General features: G+C 38.4%; 2 protein-coding genes across 3 annotated transcripts in view; one reads left to right on the forward strand and one right to left on the reverse strand.

Annotated features, from left to right (window-relative positions):
* Positions 1-5,542: 5,542 nt before the first annotated feature.
* LOC127881219 (polypeptide N-acetylgalactosaminyltransferase 5-like) lies at positions 5,543-12,377 on the forward strand. Its single transcript, XM_052428954.1, has 2 exons — positions 5,543-6,500; positions 11,093-12,377. The coding sequence occupies exons 1-2, from the start codon at positions 5,653-5,655 to the stop codon at positions 11,721-11,723; spliced, it is 1,479 nt and encodes a 492-aa protein (XP_052284914.1). The 5' UTR covers positions 5,543-5,652; the 3' UTR covers positions 11,724-12,377.
* A 3,210-nt stretch (positions 12,378-15,587) lies between these two features.
* Positions 15,588-20,867, reverse strand: part of LOC127881207 (host cell factor 1-like) — a 63,239-nt gene continuing 57,959 nt past the window's right edge. For both annotated transcript variants that reach the window (XM_052428928.1, XM_052428922.1), the window contains 4 exons: positions 20,357-20,545; positions 19,798-20,098; positions 18,752-18,812; positions 15,588-18,120 (listed from right to left, as the gene is read on the reverse strand). In XM_052428928.1, the coding sequence (XP_052284888.1) occupies positions 18,051-18,120; positions 18,752-18,812; positions 19,798-20,098; positions 20,357-20,545 (621 nt within the window). In that variant the 3' untranslated portion in view covers positions 15,588-18,050. The remainder of the gene's footprint in view (positions 18,121-18,751; positions 18,813-19,797; positions 20,099-20,356; positions 20,546-20,867) is intronic.

A 20,867-nucleotide genomic window follows, 5' to 3' on the forward strand; every position in this document is an offset into this window, starting at 1 on the left:
GTCCGTTGGGTTTTTATGAGACCAACCGTATGCCATTCGGTTTGGAAAACGCCCCCGCGACATTTCAACGTTTGATGGAGAGATGCATGGGCGAGTTGAATTTGCGCGATTGTCATATTTACCTTGATGATGTGGTGGTTTTCAGTGATTATTTCCAGTCCCATATTTCAAAGCTAGATACCATTTTTAGTCGCCTTCAACAACACAATTTAAAATTCAAATGCTCAAAATGTGAGTTTTTCAAATCAAAAATAACATATATTGGTCACGTTTTTTCAGAGAAGAGAATTGAGACTGATCCCGACAAGATTGCAGCTATCAAATCATGGCCTGTACCTGAAACAACCAAAGAGGTTAGACAATTTTTGGGGTTCACAGGCTATTACAGAATGTTCATAAAGGGGTATGCCAAAATTGCCCGACCCCTTAATGATTTGTTGATTGGTCATGCAACAAAGAAAACAAAATCAAAATTGAGTAAAAACAAAGTCTTATTAAAATGGGAACAGTCGCAGCAGAACGCTTTTGATAAATTGGTCGAAGCGCTTACTCATCCTCCCATTCTGGCCTATGCAAATTACCAACTGTCATTTATTGTTCATACAGACGCCTCTAGTTCGGGTCTCGGCGCGGTTCTGTATCAAAGGCAGGGTGGTACCTATCGTGTAATTGCCTATGCCAGCCGTAGTTTGAAGCCGTTAGAGAGACATTACCCAGCTCCTAAGTTGGAATATTTATCTCTCAAATGGGCGGTTACCGAAAACCAATGAATATCTGTATGGTTGTCAATTTCAGGTCTCTACGGATAACAATCCGTTGACCTACGTGCAAACAACAGCGAAGCTTGACGCAACCGGTCATCGTTGGTTAGCAGCCCTTAGAACCTACGATTTTACTATTAAATACCGTAGTGGCATGAGTAATGCTGATGCTGATGGTTTGTCAAGAAGGCCGAATGTCAAAATTTCTTCCGAGCAAAACACCATTGACATTCCTGTCATAAAAGCGGTTTCTTTAGCAGCATCTGTCAGTAAAGATCAGGTTCCTTTAATTTTCAGTGTTGCTGCTCCAACTGATTCAGCAGACGAGAGTACTGTTGGTGATGTTCCATTAGACGTCATAGAGACGGAGTCTCTTACTTCTCGAGATTGGAGGAAGTCCCAGGTTAATGATCCTGTTATTGGACAGGTTGCTGCTCATTTACGAAACGGAACACGACCATCCGCTAAGCGGGTCAATTCCGATCATAATGCTCTATCTAAATACATCAGATGTTGGGATACGCTTTTTCTTCGTGATGGTGTAATATACCGCCGTGGCAAGCTAAATGGCCAAATTTTCTTTCAATTGGTATTGCGCACTGATCTACGTGATGATATTTTCAGGTGTTTGCATGACGACCTGGGTCATCAAGGCCGGGACCGAACAACTTCACTTTTCAAACAAAGATTTTTTGGCCAGGTATTGACAGCTGGATAAGAGATAGGGTTGAACTTTGCGATCGATGTATCCGCAGAAAAAGCCTACCGTCCAACGCTAAACTAGTCAATATTAACTCGACTGCACCGATGGAATTAATATGTGTAGATTTTTTGTCCTTGGAAACATCAAAGGGTGGATACGAAAACATTTTGGTGATCACTGATCATTTTTCTCGTTACGCACAAGCCTTTCCAACTAAAAATCAACTAGCTAGAACTACAGCTAAAATTCATTTCGAAAATTTCATTCTGCACTACGGTTTCCCCACACGTATACATTCAGACCAAGGGCCAAATGTTGAGTCCGAATTGATTAGAGACCTGTGTGATCTAGCTGGTATTGCCAAAAGTCACATTACCCCTTACCATCCCATGGGAAACGGACAGGTAGAGCGATTCAATTCTACATTGTTGCAAATGTTAGGAACATTATCCGATTGTGGAAAAAGTGATCGGAAATCGCACATTGCATCGTTAGTGCATGCGCACAATGTCACAATTCACAAAACCACCGGATATGCCCCATTCTACCTGATGTTTGGGAGACACCCCAAACTAGCCATAGACGCACTTTTAGGGTTGTCCTCGGAGACCGACGAGAACGTGTCTAAACACGAATATGTGCGGAAACTCAAGGAACGATTTTCCTGTGCATACAAAAAGGCGAAAGAATTTGCGAAAATGCAAATTCCGGTGACAAGAGAAGATACGATGCTCGTGCTAAGGCCACTTCATTAAGCGTCGGTGACTTGGTGCTGGTCCGCAATGTATCTTTGCGTGGAACACACAATTTTTAGCCGACAAGTGGGGGGAAACTCTGTATATTGTAGTCGGACAACCAAACGCCGACACCCCTGTGTTTGAGGTAAAGAAAGATTGCCCCCACGCTAGGAAAACAAGAATCCTGCACCGCAATCTATTACTTCCCTTACCATACAAAAAAAAATCACAGGAAACATCCCCAAAATATGTTATCCCGGCCTTTCGTAAAAATAACGAGCCGCCCAAGCAAATAAATGAGCGACCAACCCAAGATCGTTAACCCCCGGAGTGGCAGCTCTCTGGAGAATATATGTTGTAAATAGTATTGTACAATATGCGTTAAACATAAAAGTGCATTTCAAACACAAAATCGATATTTGCAATCGCATTTAAGTTGTATTCATTTTGTAACCTTTTATTGTTTTACACTGAAATTATGTGTTTAGTGTATATAGGTACATAAATATAACCCATTGTATTAATCTTGCTTATGCGTGAGACTAATACGAAATGTTTTTTTAAAGATATTTAAATTGTTAATATCATTTTATGTATGCACGATGTTTTCAAATGGAGTTTATTTCCGTATGAATCTATGGAAGGGAATATCCGCCAGTCCATGCATGATGTTAAATGACATTTTTATTTTAACTACTGTCATATGCTTTCTGATACATGGTATCTGCATTTTTTTTTCTTTTTCATTTTGCCTAGTTACATTTGCTATGCAAACACTTCATCCCATTGGCACAGATTGATAAGTTTATAATTACTTCATATATATCTTTACTTCGTGTGTCTTATTGACAACTGCAGTTAAACTTTTTGAATTTGTATTAATGCTTATTCTAACGGCGTTCTTTGTTTTACTATGAGCATTTATCTATGTTGCTACTGAATTTAAAAAGCTGTTAATATCTTTGTGGATCTATATTACTTCTTAAGTCGATTGCTAGTGCGTCTCTGATTTAGAATTAGTCTTCGCTTTTGCATACACCGCCATTATAAATAGTTCACAATGCGAAAAGGGGAACCAGTATTAAAAAACCTAATTCCAGCGCAAATTGCAGCGTAAATTACTATTGCCGGGAGATCACTCTAAACATTAAAATCAAAATCTCCGGTATGAACCGTGATACATCGACTATCTCTGGAATCCTCCGTAAAAAGTGGTGACAGAGTAAATCAAATCGCTGAAGGCACTAAATTTGTTCGCTGTTGTATAATCTTAGACGCAACTCAGTTTTCAAAATTATGTTATAGCTTTTTATATCTCAAGTTTGAAATGACCACAACCCATTCAAATTTATAAAGAGTGTGTCTTGAAGCACAGGTCGAGATGTGTTGTTTTTTTTAAATCATTGATACAGCTAATCAGTGTGCACAGGCTAATCTTATTTGACATGCATTAAGCCCCGTTTTCCCTGAAAGCAGTCAATATGTACAGATTTCAATGATAAACACTAGACTGGCCAACGTTGTCTTACAAGCTGTTAAATACACATTATGTAGTGTACCAGTGAGAACAGGCAGATGAGGTGGTTAGAGCAAACGCTTTAAACACCAGAGAAGCAGTATAAAATGTCTACTTTTCAGTTGTACACTGGTGTGTAAACAGCAGAAAACAAAAATGATTATTTTCAAAATATTTAAGTTTGTATTTAATATTTTCCGATGAAATTTGGCATACATATACTTTAGTATACAAACAATATGTATGTGTAGTTTGGTGGTTGTAAGTTATATAGTTATTGACTTACAGAAAAAAGTGTTTTGTTGTCTGCTTGACTTAATGTAACAGGCATTGCTTTAACATTTGAGTCTGGCTCTGGGAAAATTGAACCCAATGCATGTGCTCAAAATGTTGTCTCAGATTGGCCTGTACCGTCAGCACAGGCTTATCAGGGACAACACTTTCCCCCAGATACTTTTTTATGGAAAAAATCCATTTAGTGGAAAGTTCATCACTGATTTGCCCTGAATAACACTTGACATACATGCATTAAGACCCATTTTCCCAGACCGAGGCTCAATTATGTTGTTGCTGTGTGTCTTGTAATGACTTTGGATGAAGCCATCCATCATGAAATTGCGAGTCAACATAATCTCAATACTGAATAACCTTTTTAAACAATTTTATTAGAAAAAAATATGTATTCCATGGGTGGTTAAATAAATATTAGGATGAAACACACATTACATAAACATCATCTGAAAACAAAATAATCCCTTTGGTCCTGTTGCTAGAATATCCCAAACATACTGCTTATGACTAGACATATGCAACTTTACCATGATCATACAATTGTTTTCAAAACAATCTATACACTGGTGCAATATAAATTAAAAACCTACATATACATGTGAGATTGCACTACTGTCTGTTTATATTAAAAATACCTGGATGCACAATAAATAAACTGATTTATATTTGTTAATTACATATACTTCATCATGGTTTGATAATTTGTGTAAAATAAATGCAACAAGAGCACCTCATAGCGGGTGCCAAATCTCGACTGTGGGTGCAGTTTTGAATAAATGACCTTGACCTTTGACCTAGTGACCTAAAATGGGTGTGGCGTGTAGAACTCATCAAGGTGCATTTACATAATTATGAAGTTTCAAAGTTGTAGGTGAAAGCACTTTGATTTTAGAGCCTATGTTAAAGTTTTATATTAGAGGTCACGGTGACCTTGACCTTGGACCTAGTGACCTAAAAATGGGTGTGGTATTGTTCGAAGTCCTTATAAATAATGCGCTTATTGTATTTTGACTCGCCGTACCTACTTTACTTGTATGTGTATTGTTCTATCGTTATGTAAAAATATGTATTCTTGTTCATTTGTTTATCTTATTTAATATTTGTTCCAGATAAATCCTAAACGTTAACATCGTTAATGCGGTCATCTGAAATAAAATCATTTACATTGCTTCTGTGTTTGGTCAAAATAAAACCTCGCAGAGAACGAACTCCGAAACAATGCTTGTCTTAATCCGAACATGTTCAACAGTAACAGCTTGCCCATTTGCTAACAAAGTTCTGTCATAATGATGGATGATTTACCAACCAAAGCCAATGTTACTTAATCAAAAGCGTGGGATGATTCGGAAGCGATGGCTTTTAAACTTTATAGTAACATGCATGTTCATGTGCTTTACATGTTGGTTTATTGTTCTCGTTCGCAAAACGTGGGATTTACAAAATGGGAGCATCCGAGTTTTTTACACGACCCTCCTTGAAAGGTCAGCAAAATTTAGAATTCCCAATCACACGACGCTAAGGAGCGATGTGACTCGGTCTCCGGACAATACACACGATGTTGCAACCGGTTCAGAATTCCAAGCGTTCCATCTCGGACCTGGGAAGAATGGAAGTGCAATTGACCTAAGCGAATTTAAAGTTAATATGCCAAAGTATGCTGAGAGTGATAAAAAGCATAGGTTTAATACGTTTATCAGTGATGTGATAGGTCTGCGCCGAAAACTGTCGGACATGCGACCGGCGGAGTGCAGAACTATGACATATCCGGACAATTTACCGCCAATCAGCGTCGTCATCATATTTCGCGACGAATGGCCAAGCATTGTTTTACGCACGGTTTACAGTGTATTGGACATGACGCCCGACACGCTTCTAAAAGAGATCATTATCGTAGACGACGGCTCAAGTGACGCAGAGCTCAAATTAAAAGTAACTATTCACGCGAGATCGTTAGAGAAAGTGACCCTGATCACCATCGACAAGCCGGGTGGTCTGATGTTGGCGCGCCAGACGGGTATAGAGGCGGTGACGGCGGAGTATTTCGTCGTCATGGACAGCCATATGGAAGTGGCGGAGGGCTGGGCGGAGCCGCTTATACATCGCCTCGTTCAGGTGCCCAAGGCACTCCTGTGTTCACACGTGGGTAGCATTGACAAAGAAAACTTTAAATTTATACTGTCTTCCAACAAGCCAGAAAAGAAGGAGTTCGAGAACGTGTTCCCATTCTTTCACCAAGTCACCATGGATCAAATGTTCGTGCCATATAGCCACGAGTTTCGATCCCGCCGTAACGGAAGCGTGGAACCGATCCCGTTCGCGGTGCAGCAAGGGATGATGATGGCGATGCGCACGGACTACTTCCTTCAGCTTGGCGGGTTCGATTCCGGCATGCGCATCTGGGGCAGCGAGCAGATCGAGTTGTCCGTCAAGGTGTGGCTTTGTGGTGGCCGGGTAGAGATGGTTCCTTGCTCCGCTGTGGCGCACATGTTCAGGTACAGCCTTTTATGTACCACTGTTACTAGTTAAATGTAGTCATTTAAATGTTATATATTTAATTCATTGAGCAGTTGTTTCTATAAGATTGAGATGACATATATATTTCCGAGTGTTTGGTTTTCCATTAAAACCTTTGGAAAATAGCATCAACCATGTCGCTTAACCCATTTATGCCTAGCTAAAGAAACTTCAGCGTACAGTTTATATAGTATTGACATACCTGTACGCTGAAGCTAACCCCGTATCGAAAGTCAACCAGAGTCGTAACATATTTATGTCACGCTATAAATCAAAGAAAGCTCATTTTATTGGATACATTTCTACATATATTGGTGAATGAATATAAATTACTGCATCGAGGAATATTTTAAGGTTCAAATGTTTCAAATGCATCTTACAATAGATGAAAATAACTCTCACTGGTCTGAAATTCACAATTTCGACGCCATTGTCGCTTTGTCACGTGACGAGTTTTCATTTGGATACTTTGGGATCGACCTTGACATTTTATGCTGAAATTATAAACATTACTTTCGTTTTCTGAAATCTACTATTTGTGACTAACAACTTACGTCTGGTGGATTATAAGACTGATTTCATTGTGAATCAGGTAGTTTTATATAGTATTTACTTTTGCTTTGTATTGACACTACAATTTGTTTACAAAATAAGCCAGAATAATTAAAATACCGGGAAATGTCATTCTGAATTTGAAAACACTTGAGCACATGGTTTGTTACTTAAAATAGAAATAACGTCATATGACCGTGAAATCTCGGGAGATTCGCATTTCAAGAAAGTCTGTCACATCGCTGTTTATCTCGATATGTAAGAGCAGAATAGATACATTTTAAATGTTTAAGATAGTATTTTGTGAAAGAATATATCAGTTAAATGTGAAAAATGTCAATCTTTCCAATCAAGTGGTTGATTTGGGCCAACAACTGCATTTAAAAGCTGTTTTGGACCGGTCTTTGTTAACTGTCAACTTTTCGGGAATTTCTGGTTGACTTTCCTAATGGGGTTGGTCCATAACTATAAAGTCGCGCCAGTCAAAAAATTATAAAAAGCGACATTTAAAGTTATGGTAGCCAGAACTAATTTATGCCTAGCGTCTAGAAAAAAGGCCTTGGCAAACAGCGTAGACCCAGATGAGACGCCGAATGATGCGGCGTCTCATCAGGATCGGCGCTGTTTGCTTAAAGAAATTTCTGTAAGAAATATTCTAAATATAGAAATAAATATACTAGACATCCCTAATTTTGGAAATAAATTGATCCAATTTAGAAGGATGGGAGAGTCTACTAGGCATAAATGGGTTAATTGTTATTTGTTAGGAGCTAGTGAAATCTCCGTGCAGAGGTTGGTGACCTTTCAATACAGCTACATATGCTATTTTCTCTTACAATCACTAATGTCTGAAGTAACTTACGTTTTCAAATGTTCAAATAAGAAGTGGACACAGAGTTTGACCTTCGTATTCATAAAACATCCAGAGAATTTTAGCACGAGTACATCGCAAATAAATCGTGCATGGTTGATTTCTGCACACGACCCATGATCATAAAACAAATCCGTTCTTCTCAACTTCTCAATCAATTTAAAATATTTACTAATGAGAACAATTATAATACTGTACTACAATTCCGTTATGATTTTCATGAAATGGATGATTTAATGTAAGCTAAAACTGATATAAAGAACGTTCAAAGTAATGACTTGACTAAAAGGGGTTATACTCTTTATGCGACAGTGTGGTCAAGTGCTACCAAGGTAACGCAAGTTTTCTTGGTGTCATTAGCGAACGTCAAAGCTCTTGATCAGACTGAGCGCATGCGCAGGCTGGTTTGGAACTACGCTGGCCGTATACTACATAATACCCATTTTCGCATGACGCGGCTCCGTTCACACACAATAGTTTTACGTGCCTTTTAACTTATTATTTCAAAGATATCATTATAAAATAATAAATAATCACCTGTAGACGTTATTATTATGCCTAAAATTTTACCCGCGTCATGCGAATATAAGTCTACTATCATACGACCAATTTAGCTCCAGATAAGCCTGTGATTCTTCATAACTAACCTGTCCACTATAAAGTTATACAATTTTTGGCCTTGGGCGTAGCCCTAAGGCCATAGCAATGATACAAATTTCTGAGACAGTCAGAATTGGCTGGCTGCCAAAACCCACGAATGAATGTCCAATTTACCACTTGGCGGTAATGCATGCGCAATCAAAGAAGTTCTTCGCAGATCTCAATAACCCGCCTTGTAAATACAGAACATCACTTTATAACATGACAGTGTCATAAAACGTGTAAAAAAATATTATTGAAGCTAAATTACTAAGCATTGGCTACGAATAATAGTTTTTATTATTGTTTGCATATTCATGCGAGAATAAGTTCCTCACTTGACGGTCTAGGCCGAAAAGATACGAGTGTCTACGGAAACAGCAAGAATAATTTTTGTCTGATACATTTTTTGAAGACATTACATTTGGTATTTATAAACATATTTTAAGATATTATTATTTTATTTTGCGTTTTGTCTCATTCAAGAAAAAAAGAAAATGAAAAAAACAACAACAAATATTCATGATCATTCTCGGAAATATACGAAGTTACCGGATATGATATTTCACTGCGCAGATCGAGCGCGCAAATCGAGCGCGAAAAGTTCTACGTGAGACAACGTACACAATCGGTACACCGTTCTTTATCAGGGTAAAGGCCCAGTCTCACTATGATGCCGGCGGAGCCCTGGTGCGTGATCCGGGCTCTACCGGGATGAACCGGGGCTCCATCGGGGACGACCGGGATGAACCGGGGAAAACCGGGGCTCCACCGGGAAATTATTAAAAATTTAAAATGTTTAATACCTCCGGGATGAACCGGGAGTCACCGGGATGGACCGACAACGACCGGCGCGGCAACGGGAACAACTGGGACGGCACCGGGAACAACCGGGACGGCACCGTAGCTCCATCGGGGATCATACAGACCCCGGTATAGCTACGGTATATAAGAAAACCGGCGCTCTGCCGGTACGCCACCGGCATTCACCGGGGCTCCGCCGGGGCATTACCGGCGACGACCGGGGTGAAACCGGGGTGTTGCCGTAGCTCTGCCGGACTCTGATGCCGGTATATACACGGTGACTGCCGGCGGTGTTACGTTATACCGGGGCTCTGCCGGGACGCTGTCGGCTTTAACCGGGGCTCAACCGGGGCACTACCGGCGACAACCGGGGCTATGCAGGGACTCTTCCGGCTTTCACCGGGGCACTACCGACGACAACCGGGGCTCTGCCGGGGTTTCACCGGGATAAACCGTTACCAGTCCGGGTTGACCGGGACTCTGCCTGGCTGTTGACCGTCTTCAACCGGGGCGGCACCGGGAAATAGTGTGACTCAACCTCCGCGCAGAGATTTGACGGGAACGAGCATAGCTGAATCAAATGAGGGCAAGGAACGAAAACTCTGCGTGGAGATTGAGTGTGACTGCGTTAAAAAAAAAATCCACGAATCATCCCGGTCCTCGCCGGTCGACCGGCGTTAGCAAACCGGGATGGACCAGGGCTCTACCGGCAAAAGTGAGACTTGGGCTTAAGTGGATTTTCTTTTGTATACACATTACAAAGGAAGTATGAGTGTTTTCCTGATCTGTTAATTATATAATAGAAAGCTATTTTAGGCTATTGAAAGTGATGTATTTGACGCCAACAATAACAGTTTTTTGCGGCCATGTTGTTGTTGTTGTATATCTTCATCGCCTATGTAGACGAACCTCTACCAGATCTGTAGAGTTGAACAAAAGGTTATCGTTCCCACAACCAGTATTGTGTTGTCCTCCACCGTCTTTGTACACTGTAGTATATACACAACTATTGTCTTTTCTTACAGTCTCTGAGCTTCTGCACTCAACCGCTAGGGTCAATCCGTATACATTCGGACAAAGGGATGAATTCGGACAAAACATCCTAAATGCATTTTACGTCACACTAAAAATAGTCCCAGGCCTTCAGCGCCTACAGCGCTTTGATTCTTGTTCTCATCAGCGGACAGGATTGCCATCTCGAATACACATGTACATTTTTGGAAGACGCGCATGATATGTTAAAAATTAGTGCATCGTCTGATCTACTAATTTCTATGCATGAACATAAATATTTCGAGCAACAACTTATGCAAATACATGTATATGTATTCACGAAAAAATTTTTTTACTGTAATGTGCCCTTTTCATACTTTGGCTTGTTTTTGGCAGCTATATTTATCAATTTGTCTGAAAATAATGTTAAATATGTGGTATTCGCTAATATTTGCTACAACATATAGTAATAGTGTGCAACACCAGGACGCAATTTCAACATCACACAAAAACAATTGTTAACGCTGATTAGAAAACGATTCTTTAAACACATTGATGAATTGAAACAACTATCTAATTAATGACTTTTCAGTCGGTGTAAAGCGTTCACCTCTCATAATTATATTTCAGGGTTCACCTCTCATAATTATATTTCAGAGTTCATCTCTCATAATTATATTTCAAGATTCATCTCTCATAATTATATTTCAGGGTAACGCCTTGGGGCGGCCTAAAACTGGAGGACGACTACCTCTTGGCCAACAAAGCGCGCATGGCCCGTGTCTGGATTGATCCGCCCTTCCTCGACCTCTTTGAAGACTACGTGCGCGATAAGAAATTCACGACTGGGGATCTTACCAAGCGCAGAGCAATACGCGAACGGAACAAATGCCAACCGTATCAGTATTTCGTAGACGTCGTGAAGGCGTTTTCGGAGGTGTATTTTCCAGTCGACGTTAAGCGGTTTGGACATATCTATAACAAGGCCGTTGATAAATGCCTCGATGTGTCCAAAGAAAATAACGTTTTAAGTCTTATACTGTATAAATGTCACCCGCAAGTTGCCAGCAACCAATATTTTACGCACACGTCGAACGGACAGATACGTTCAGTCGATTCGACGGCGGTAAGTGTCGTGAAGAGGGGAAATGTAACGATAGTGGACGTAACTCTGCGACCAGCAAACTGGGGTGAAAAGAAAACGCTCTGGGACTACAGGCCCGAAGGAACCATTGTCAGTCACTTGAATCAGCAGTGTTTGACAGCGACGCGGACCAACAAAGCCACCATAGCGCCGTGTAGCGGCGCAGACACACAGTGTTGGGCTTGGGGCAGAACTTGACCCATACCTTCCAGATCCCGTGTTCATGCACCTAGTATTATGTATATGCATAAGGGGAGTACGAATACATGTAAATCAGGAAAAATTTCGATCGCTAATATATAACAAAAAGCTGAATTTCATTCGGTTTAGCAACACTTATATCATGTTTTACATTCAATATGTTATTACAACACAGGTATTAAACACGCATATATTATCTAAGCAGGTTTATGGAGCCAAAGACTATTCTTTATTCTCATGTTTTTATGAAGTTGGTTATCACCGGCAATGTCGCCCAGCTTTCAACGTTATCGTATATAACTGTAAACAACATAAAAAATGTACAGTTTTTAATGTGTATTTGCAAACATCATATTCACGTATCGGCCTATATAGGTCCTTGTTCATATAAATGAAGCGTGCTTTATAGAAGAGTTGTTATCTTATCTTCATGTCTATACAAATTATTATTATATTTTCAATACAAGAAAATAATATATCATTCTACCGATCCCGTAACAACACGTCGGGGTTCTAATGTGTTTGAATGAAATCATGTATCCTAGCATTTTTACAGCCAGTCCGACGGGTGTTTATTGACCTATATCAACGATAATGCGATGCAATAAAATGTTTATATGAGCCTTCTTCAGTCCGCACAGGCTAATCAGGGACGACACTTTCCGCTTTTATGGTATTTTTCGTGTAAAGGAAGTCCATTCTTACCGAAAATCTTCTTTGACGGAAAGTGTCGTCCCTGATTAGCCTGTGCGGACTGCACAGGCTAATCTGGGACGACACTTTACGCACATGCATTATGCCCAGTTTTCTCAGAACGCGACTCATATGATATGTGCGGTCATCGTTATCTGACGAGCAGCCACCCTCTCCGCCACTCATGCAAGGATTCGTGGTCTCGTTAGCGGAAAAAGAAGGTCCGAAACAGATTAAATTGTCTTATCACGCTGCTCATAAAATGTGTACGATTCAAATTTATAACTACTAGTATATTATATTTGACTATTATGTGATAAGGTTCTGAAATGTTTTGCTACGCATTTTTACAACGGTTTGTTTATTTTGTCGCCATGTGAATAACATAAGGTCGTGTTAGAATGTTTCTAAATAAACTGCTTAAAATTTCCTCTGTTTACTTAATATCCATCTCTAGCTTTGATAATCTACGCAATAAAGGCAAACCTGTTATCAACGCGTCAGCAGGAAGGCATTGAGCCTACGGGTTTAGCAACACATGGCGATAAGCCTCGTGTTGTAATCTGAAGACGAACCAGACTAATAATGGAGAACCCCTTTACGTGCACAAAACAGCTACAGCGGCTTTTCGTACACGGGAGAGTACATTGAAGAACTTGCACGAAGCTGCGCGCATCATCACACACCGCAATCAATCTCCGGACTCCTACGTAATTTATGGAATAAATCGTCTGCTGATCCAGAGTGACACCGCAATCAGATACAGTTTCAGAAGTGATTTTAACGAGCATATAGAGGACAGCTCGACAAAAAGACGACACTTGTTTCCAGAGAGAAACCTCGGGTATTTCAGTGAAAAGCGACTGAACACTACGCATAGGTTGAATGGCTAATGCGAATTACGATTTAGAAGGTTATTGATGAATGCCGGATCGAACATGAGACCGCCGAGTTCTAGCGACAGATTGTTAACACTATATCAGTCGTCACTGAACCAAGATCAAGACCAAGAAGACATTGATGGCCCCGAAGTGCTCACCCGATTTCGGGGTTAAAACTTGAGACACATGTGAAGCAGAATCGAACTGGCCCAGTTATTTTCAAGACTAGAGCTTTGTCACAGACGTGACGTATACCCCCACGTGCCGCATTGACACAGACTATTTTGCATGCTGTCTTCACAAAACAAGAGAATCTAATTTATGGCGATTTTTTAAGAATAATTATGCTATTATCATTTATGGCCATTTTTGACCTTTGAACTCAAAGTTTGACCTTGACCTTGGAGATATCGACATAATTCTTTTGTGCGACATACCGTCCAATGTCAGATTGTGAACAAATGATTTTAAAATGTCACAAAAAAGTTATGGCCCGGACAAGCTCATTTATGGCCATTTTTTACCTTTGAACTCAGTGTGACCTTGACCTTGGAGATATTGACGTAATTCTTTCGCGCGACACACCGTCCAGTGATGAACAAATGTGCCAAATTATTTGAAAATCTCAAAATGAACGACATAGTTATTGCCCGTATTAGCTCATTTATGGCAATGTTTGACCTTTGAACTCAAAGTGTGACCTTGAACTTGGAGATATTGACGTAATTCTTTCGCGCAACATACTGTCCAGTGATGGTGAACAAATGTGCCAAATGATTTTGAAATCTCACAATGAACGACGTAGTTATGGCCCGAACAAGCTCATGTTTTGCCTTTTTTGACCTTTGAACTCAAAGTGTGACCTTAACCTTGGAGATATCGACATAATTCTTTCGCGCGACACACCGTCCAATAATGGTGAACAAATGTGCCAAATGATTTTAAAATCTCACAATGAACGACATAGTTATTGCCCAGACAAGCTCATGTATGGCCATTTTTGACCTTTGAACTCAAAGTGTGACCTTGACCTTGGAGATATCTGCGCAATTCTTTCGCGCGACACATCGTCTAATAATGGTGAACAAATGTGCCAAATGATTTTAAAATCTCACAATGAACGACAGTTATTGCCCAGACAAGCTCATGTATGGCCATCTTTTACCTTTGAACTCAAAGTGTGACCTTGACCTTTGAGATATTGACGTAATTCTTTCGCGCGACACACAGTCTAATGATGGTGAATAAATGTGCCAAATGATTTTAAAATCTCACAATGAACAACATAGTTATTGCCCGGACAAGATTTCGGGACAGTCCGACCGACAGACAGACCGACAAAGTGACTCCTATATAGCCCCCATTACCAATGGTAATGGGGGTATAATAAACATTTTGTAGTTTCATCAAAGTGAGTCGTAAATGTGTCCTCGGTCCAGATTTTTGGCGCACATGACCCAGATTGGAATTCAAGATCAATTAATACCGGTAAATGGGGCTTTTAAAAGGTAACTAAGATTTTCTAAGAATTACCTGGCAACCTAGTTTTTGGATACATAAGGTCCACAATCTAACTAGGCTTACAAAGTGTCAAGATAAACATTCTGGCCAAGTTGAATCAATCATGAGTCATGAATGTGGCCTCTAAAGTGTTTGAAGGTTTTTCTAAAGTTTAATACGATAACGTAGTTCTAGGAAGTAAGTTAGCAAGTCTAGATATTGTTAAGATCAATATTCTGACTACGTTTCATCGAGAGTTGTTAATAAATGTAGCCTTTACAAGATTTTTCTAAGATTTGACCGGTTGTGCTAGATTTTGGACACACGTGACCCCGATTGAAGCTAAGCCTAGATTTGTTAATATAAACATTCTTAGCAAGTTTCGCAAAGATTTAGTAAAAAACCCAGACCAAAACCATTTTAGAAACACTCAAAAGATATCATTAGAACAAATGTTCTGATCAGTTTCATAAAGATCGGACAATAAATGTGGCCTCTAGTGGGTTAACAAGGCAAATGTTGACGCTGCATGATGCACAAAAGGCGATCACAAAAACTCACCGTGAGCACATTGTGCTCAGGTAAGCTAAAAATGCAGGGAGCCGATTTTCCGGATACCAGAACTACTTATGTCTAGTTCCTTACCAGCAAATTGATAAAACAAATACGTAGCAACAAGAACATAACCTCTTGGCGAAATAAATGATCTTTTTTCGTGGTATCAGTAGATTTCAGGGTTGCCATTTTATCTTAAAAGAGTGCATTGTAATGGAAAACAACACACATAACAGTTGAATGAATATTTATTATGAAAATATGCTTGCACACACTGTACAAAAATGGCTGATGAATATGGCGTCAGACTTTGAAGAGAATGATGATAGTTCTATGAAGGGAGCATGCATATATTACAAGGGGGAAATGCTTTCAATAAGAGTTTGGAACTAATATGTATTCATAGCTATCTAACAATGTTATAACAAGTACACTATATGAATACATCGATTTTTCAAAACTATATTATTGTTCTGTAAGTTACATTTTTTCCAATTGAACATTGTTAATACTTGTTTTCAAACAAAACATAAAACCCTCACATTTTTAACAGATTGTCAAATATTTTCAAAATGTGTGTATTTGAAACAAAACAAAGTACATGATTAAAATTGTCAGTATTAATCTGGTCCCCATACAAGCCGAATGGCTGAACAGCCTTCAAGATATCATTGTTCAATTATAACTGAATCCATGTGAGTTTATAATCATTCAACAGTATATATCCTACCCAAAAACAGTGCAAAGTATGTAACATAATCAAGAAATCCATCAAACATACATTAACTTCACACTAACAGAGAAAACCATCGTGTTAAACAATGTCTGGAAACTTCACCAAACTTACAATAAGTTCATTAAAATGACACAACATGGCAAAAAAACAACTCTCAAATTAACCCATTTAGGAACTTCTGAGAAAATTTTCAAGCACACAAATAGTGTATTACTTGAAACATGATATGTACAATGAATTATTTAACTTTCTTCTCAGTTTTATTTAAAACATCAGGTTAGCATGCAAATATATTGCCCACTTGCACTGGATAAAAGATAAAACTAAATAATGTTTCTTTATCAAGAGCCACAGATGTTTACAAAACCTTAATAATATGATACATCCTGCTTTCTTATCATTCTTATGCGTATATTTAACATTATTTGCATTTGGTTATTGGAGCTTCGTATTTAAATTTAACGGTATAAAATCAATAATTCAGTTTTTTAATCATGGGTGGATGTAAGAAGTGATTAACTAACAAACATGGCTGCAGAATGCAGTAGATACACCTAACACCCTTAGACAAACAACAGCAAAGCATGGCTATACATTTCTGTAAACTACCTTATTAAGCCTTTGAAAAGAAAATAATGGATATTTCAATAGTGTGTAGATGTATGTTTTTGTATTCCCTTAAGGATAAGCTAGCAATTACTCAAACTTGTTATATATAAAATTATGTGACATTATTGGTATTAAGGTACAATGAGATCAACTTTTAAAACTACTGTTTATTTTAAAAAAATACCTCATTTATATGGAATTAGTATTTTTGTCATGAACAAGTACAAAAATGATGATCAAAACTAATGTATGGTAGGTTCTTGTTGAGTCGTGGGTTCTTTTTGTGTTGTGGTTATAGAGATCACGTGAAATCACGTGATATAATGTTCTCAAATGATGCAATCGTTACGTTTTTTTTTGGACCAGGTCACCATCATTTTGCTGATTAATGTCAATATTGTCATTCATCAGAACTTTTAAATATTTCCTCTTTTATAAATTGTTCACATAGTGTTCTTAAGTAACACAAAATGTCTTCTTTATGAGTATTTTCCTTACGACATAGCCTGTTGACTTTTTTTCACAAGATATTAACCTATTCTACAATGTCAGTTTTAAGGCTGTTTATAGTATGAAAATCTTGAAATTGGAATAGCCAATCAGAATACACTGATCAATAAGAGCCTATTTTCAAGATGGCGGTTTGACACCATCAACGCAATAGATTATTTATTATTAGTTTAGACGATAATCATTTGAAAAACACGCAACAAATATAAAGACCAAACGTTATTAATTATGTTTATAATGATTCATAGTCATATATTTATAAAATATTTGTGATCTAACAACTTTATAAAAATTACCCATGACTCAACAAGAATATAGCATACACATACATAATGCCAATGACACCATCAGAAAACAAATAATACACAAGTTACCACAAATTACCTGGATGATGAAATGACATTTACAATGATTATAATACAAACTTCATTTGCTGCCATTAAAACTAAGTCATACATATGACAAAATGAAATATATGATACAAACCATACATTATTTACAACAAAATAAAAACCTGCACTTTGGTGCAAACAAAATATCAAACATGAATAGTGATATCAAATAACCAGGCCGTTGTTCACTCTTGAAGTACTCAAGACCGTATTTTTAATAATGAAAAAATCATTCTGCAGAAATAATTTGGAAAACATGAAAGCTGTCTTTGAATAGCTATTGTGGAGGGTTGCATGTATATAACAATGAATAAGCAAGCCAGGTATCTTTAGAAAATTTACATCTCTTTTGTTATACTTAATTGCTTTTTGTACCGGAATCTATCTACATAACAGATATTTTGTAATGGAATCCATCTTCATAAAGATGTTTTGTACTAGAATCTGTCTACATAACAGGTGAATCTTCGTCAGATCGAATTTTTTTCATCTGTGATAGAGCTGACTGCAACTGGGTCCTGTAATCAGAATCATCATCATCATAAATTAGCAAAACTGCATCATCATCAGTAGAACATCTGCATCATTATCATCAGCAGCAACAACAAACAACCTAAAGCTTGTCACCATAGTGACTTAACCACCCTCTCCTTAATGTCATATTGAATAAAAGAAAACTACGTAAAAAAAAATAAATTCATCTACCAATAGAACAATGAGAAGAAATATCTATGTTGAGGGCTACAATACCATGTTATAGACCAAACATAAAACCTGTGAACCTTGTGCTCTCAGATATGATTTGTTAGCTTTTAAGTTATATTAATTATAATAGTCATAAAATGTCTTAGTTAAAAATGGGGCAAAACATTTGAAATTAGAAATGTAAGACGATACAAAATCGAAAACTTTCTCTGACATAATGTGGATATTTTCTAAAAAAAAAACCCACTTAAACACAGGCAAAATCAAAAACAGGATTGAGCATAAAGGAAAGTTATACAAGTACTAAAAATAGGCTTACACAGGATAATGCAACACCTGGTACACAACCCTCAACAATTTATAATGTGAGGCCAATTATATTGCTTATTGTAGATAGAAAACAAAGTACAAGGATCTGTAGAATCTAGTTTTAAAACTACTTACGAGTCAACTGTTCTCTTTACAGCCATCTTAGTTGGTAGTGGAGCTTGAGCCTGAGCAGAATCTGAAAGCAGAATATAACTTGTATGATGAATACAGCCATGTTATGGGAAAACCTGAGTACTACAATGATAAATACAGACATGTTCTGGGAAAACCTGAGTACTACAATGATAAATACAGCCATGTTCTGGGAAAACCTGAGTACTTCAATGATAAATACAGCCATGTTATGGGAAAACATGAGAACTTCAATGATAAATACAGCACTTTTAATGGGAAAACATGATTACTTCTATGATACATACAGCCATGTTATGGGAAAACCTCAGTGCTTGTATGATAAATACAGCCATGTTCTGAAAACCTGAGTACTTGAATGAGAAATACAGCCATGTTCTGAAAACCTGAGTACTTGAATGATAAATACAGTCATGTTTTGAAAAAACCTTTGTTGTCCCTGGTAACCATGAGCAGACTGCTTAAAGCTTATCATAACGCATATGCATTAAACACAGTTTTTCTACAGCAAGTCTCAATATGTCTCTATCATAACCTAACACAGCAAGAAATGTTCAGAGTTTACATGGCAAGAGTGATATTAAGGCGATACATGTGTATAATGAACACCTGGGAGAATACTCAACGCACATGCATTAAGCGTAGTTTTTGAAGAGCAAGGCTAATTTGCCTCAAAGAATTCTTGAGACAGCATGAAATGTAGAGTTCACATAGCAACAGTGATATTACAGCAATACACGTGCAAAGCGAAAGAAATAATACAAGAATTCTATACCTTTAAGACCAACCACTGGAATAAATTTTGAACAATCAAATTTAACAGCTTTATGATTCTTATACAACTTTTAATTAATATGACATATATGTAATGCCCCCAAAAATATGCCACCAAATTGAATTGGATTCCAGGGACAACAGATTTTAATCAAACACATTTACATTCAAGTTTCCTTTATGCCATGAAAAAACAACAACTTTAAATCCCCAGTCCCCATGTCTTTATTGAACATATGTTCAATGACAATTACCTTGAAGCCACCTGACTTGTGTGGCAGGCCCATAGCCCTTCTCGTTGCGAGCTGCAATACGGAAGATGATGGCTGGCTTTGTGGTGTGGTCAATGTGTGCGGATGTGAGACTGTTGGAGTTCACCACGCAGGAGGCACTTGGACCACAGAATACGCGGACGAACGCCAGCTGGGCGGCGGTGCCAGGCTTCTGTTCTACAGGCTGAGATGAGTTCCTCACTGCCAGGTACACGGAGTACTCCGTGATCTTGCCCGCTGTGTTCTGTGGGGGCTCCCATGACAGGTGAGCTCCATCCGTGCTCTGAAGTCACCGGCAAAAATGAAAATGCAGTCTCAAAGGAATTCACTTCCAAATTCAGTTGGATTTTCACCACCACACACTTATCATAGGTTATATTAGTAATTAAGCCTGCAATCCTCGCATCCTTGCAGTCCCCCCATGATTTTATTGTGTTATTTTAAATAGATATTGAGAGCAGCATGTCTTAAGACTTTTGTTTGTATTATGCAATACACTATCGTGAAAATGACAACAATGAATCCCAGCTGTGAGCAGTACCTTGCTAATCTTTATGGCTGATGGTGCCCCAGGGTAGCCAGGTAGACACGTCTTGAAGGCAGAGATCTCACTCCAGGGCCCCCGTCCACACGCGTTGATGCCGGCCACTCGGAACTTGTATGCCGTGCCTGGAAGCAACTCCTGTCTCTTGAGTACACTGTGGTCCTGCACCGATACCACATCAACATCCTGGCAAATAAACACCATTAAAATAAGATGTGAACAGTTACAAATTCAACATTATGACTAATTTAAATGTGCTTTAATGTTACAAAATTAGCTCCACTCAATAACAGATTCACTTGTATTTTCTATTCACTCGCAAAATGTTTCAGATTTGCCAATTTTTGTTGTAGTTATGATATTTGAGAGGAAACAGTAATACTGAACATTTACCATGCTCTGAAATATCCATGATATGCATCTTTTGATGATTTAAAAACCTGAAAATTATAAAGCATTGCAACACAAAACGATTGAATAATTTGGAAATTCTCGTTATATATGTTGT

Source organism: Dreissena polymorpha, chromosome 1 (assembly GCF_020536995.1).
Source record: "Dreissena polymorpha isolate Duluth1 chromosome 1, UMN_Dpol_1.0, whole genome shotgun sequence".
Lineage (NCBI taxonomy): Eukaryota > Metazoa > Mollusca > Bivalvia > Myida > Dreissenidae > Dreissena > Dreissena polymorpha.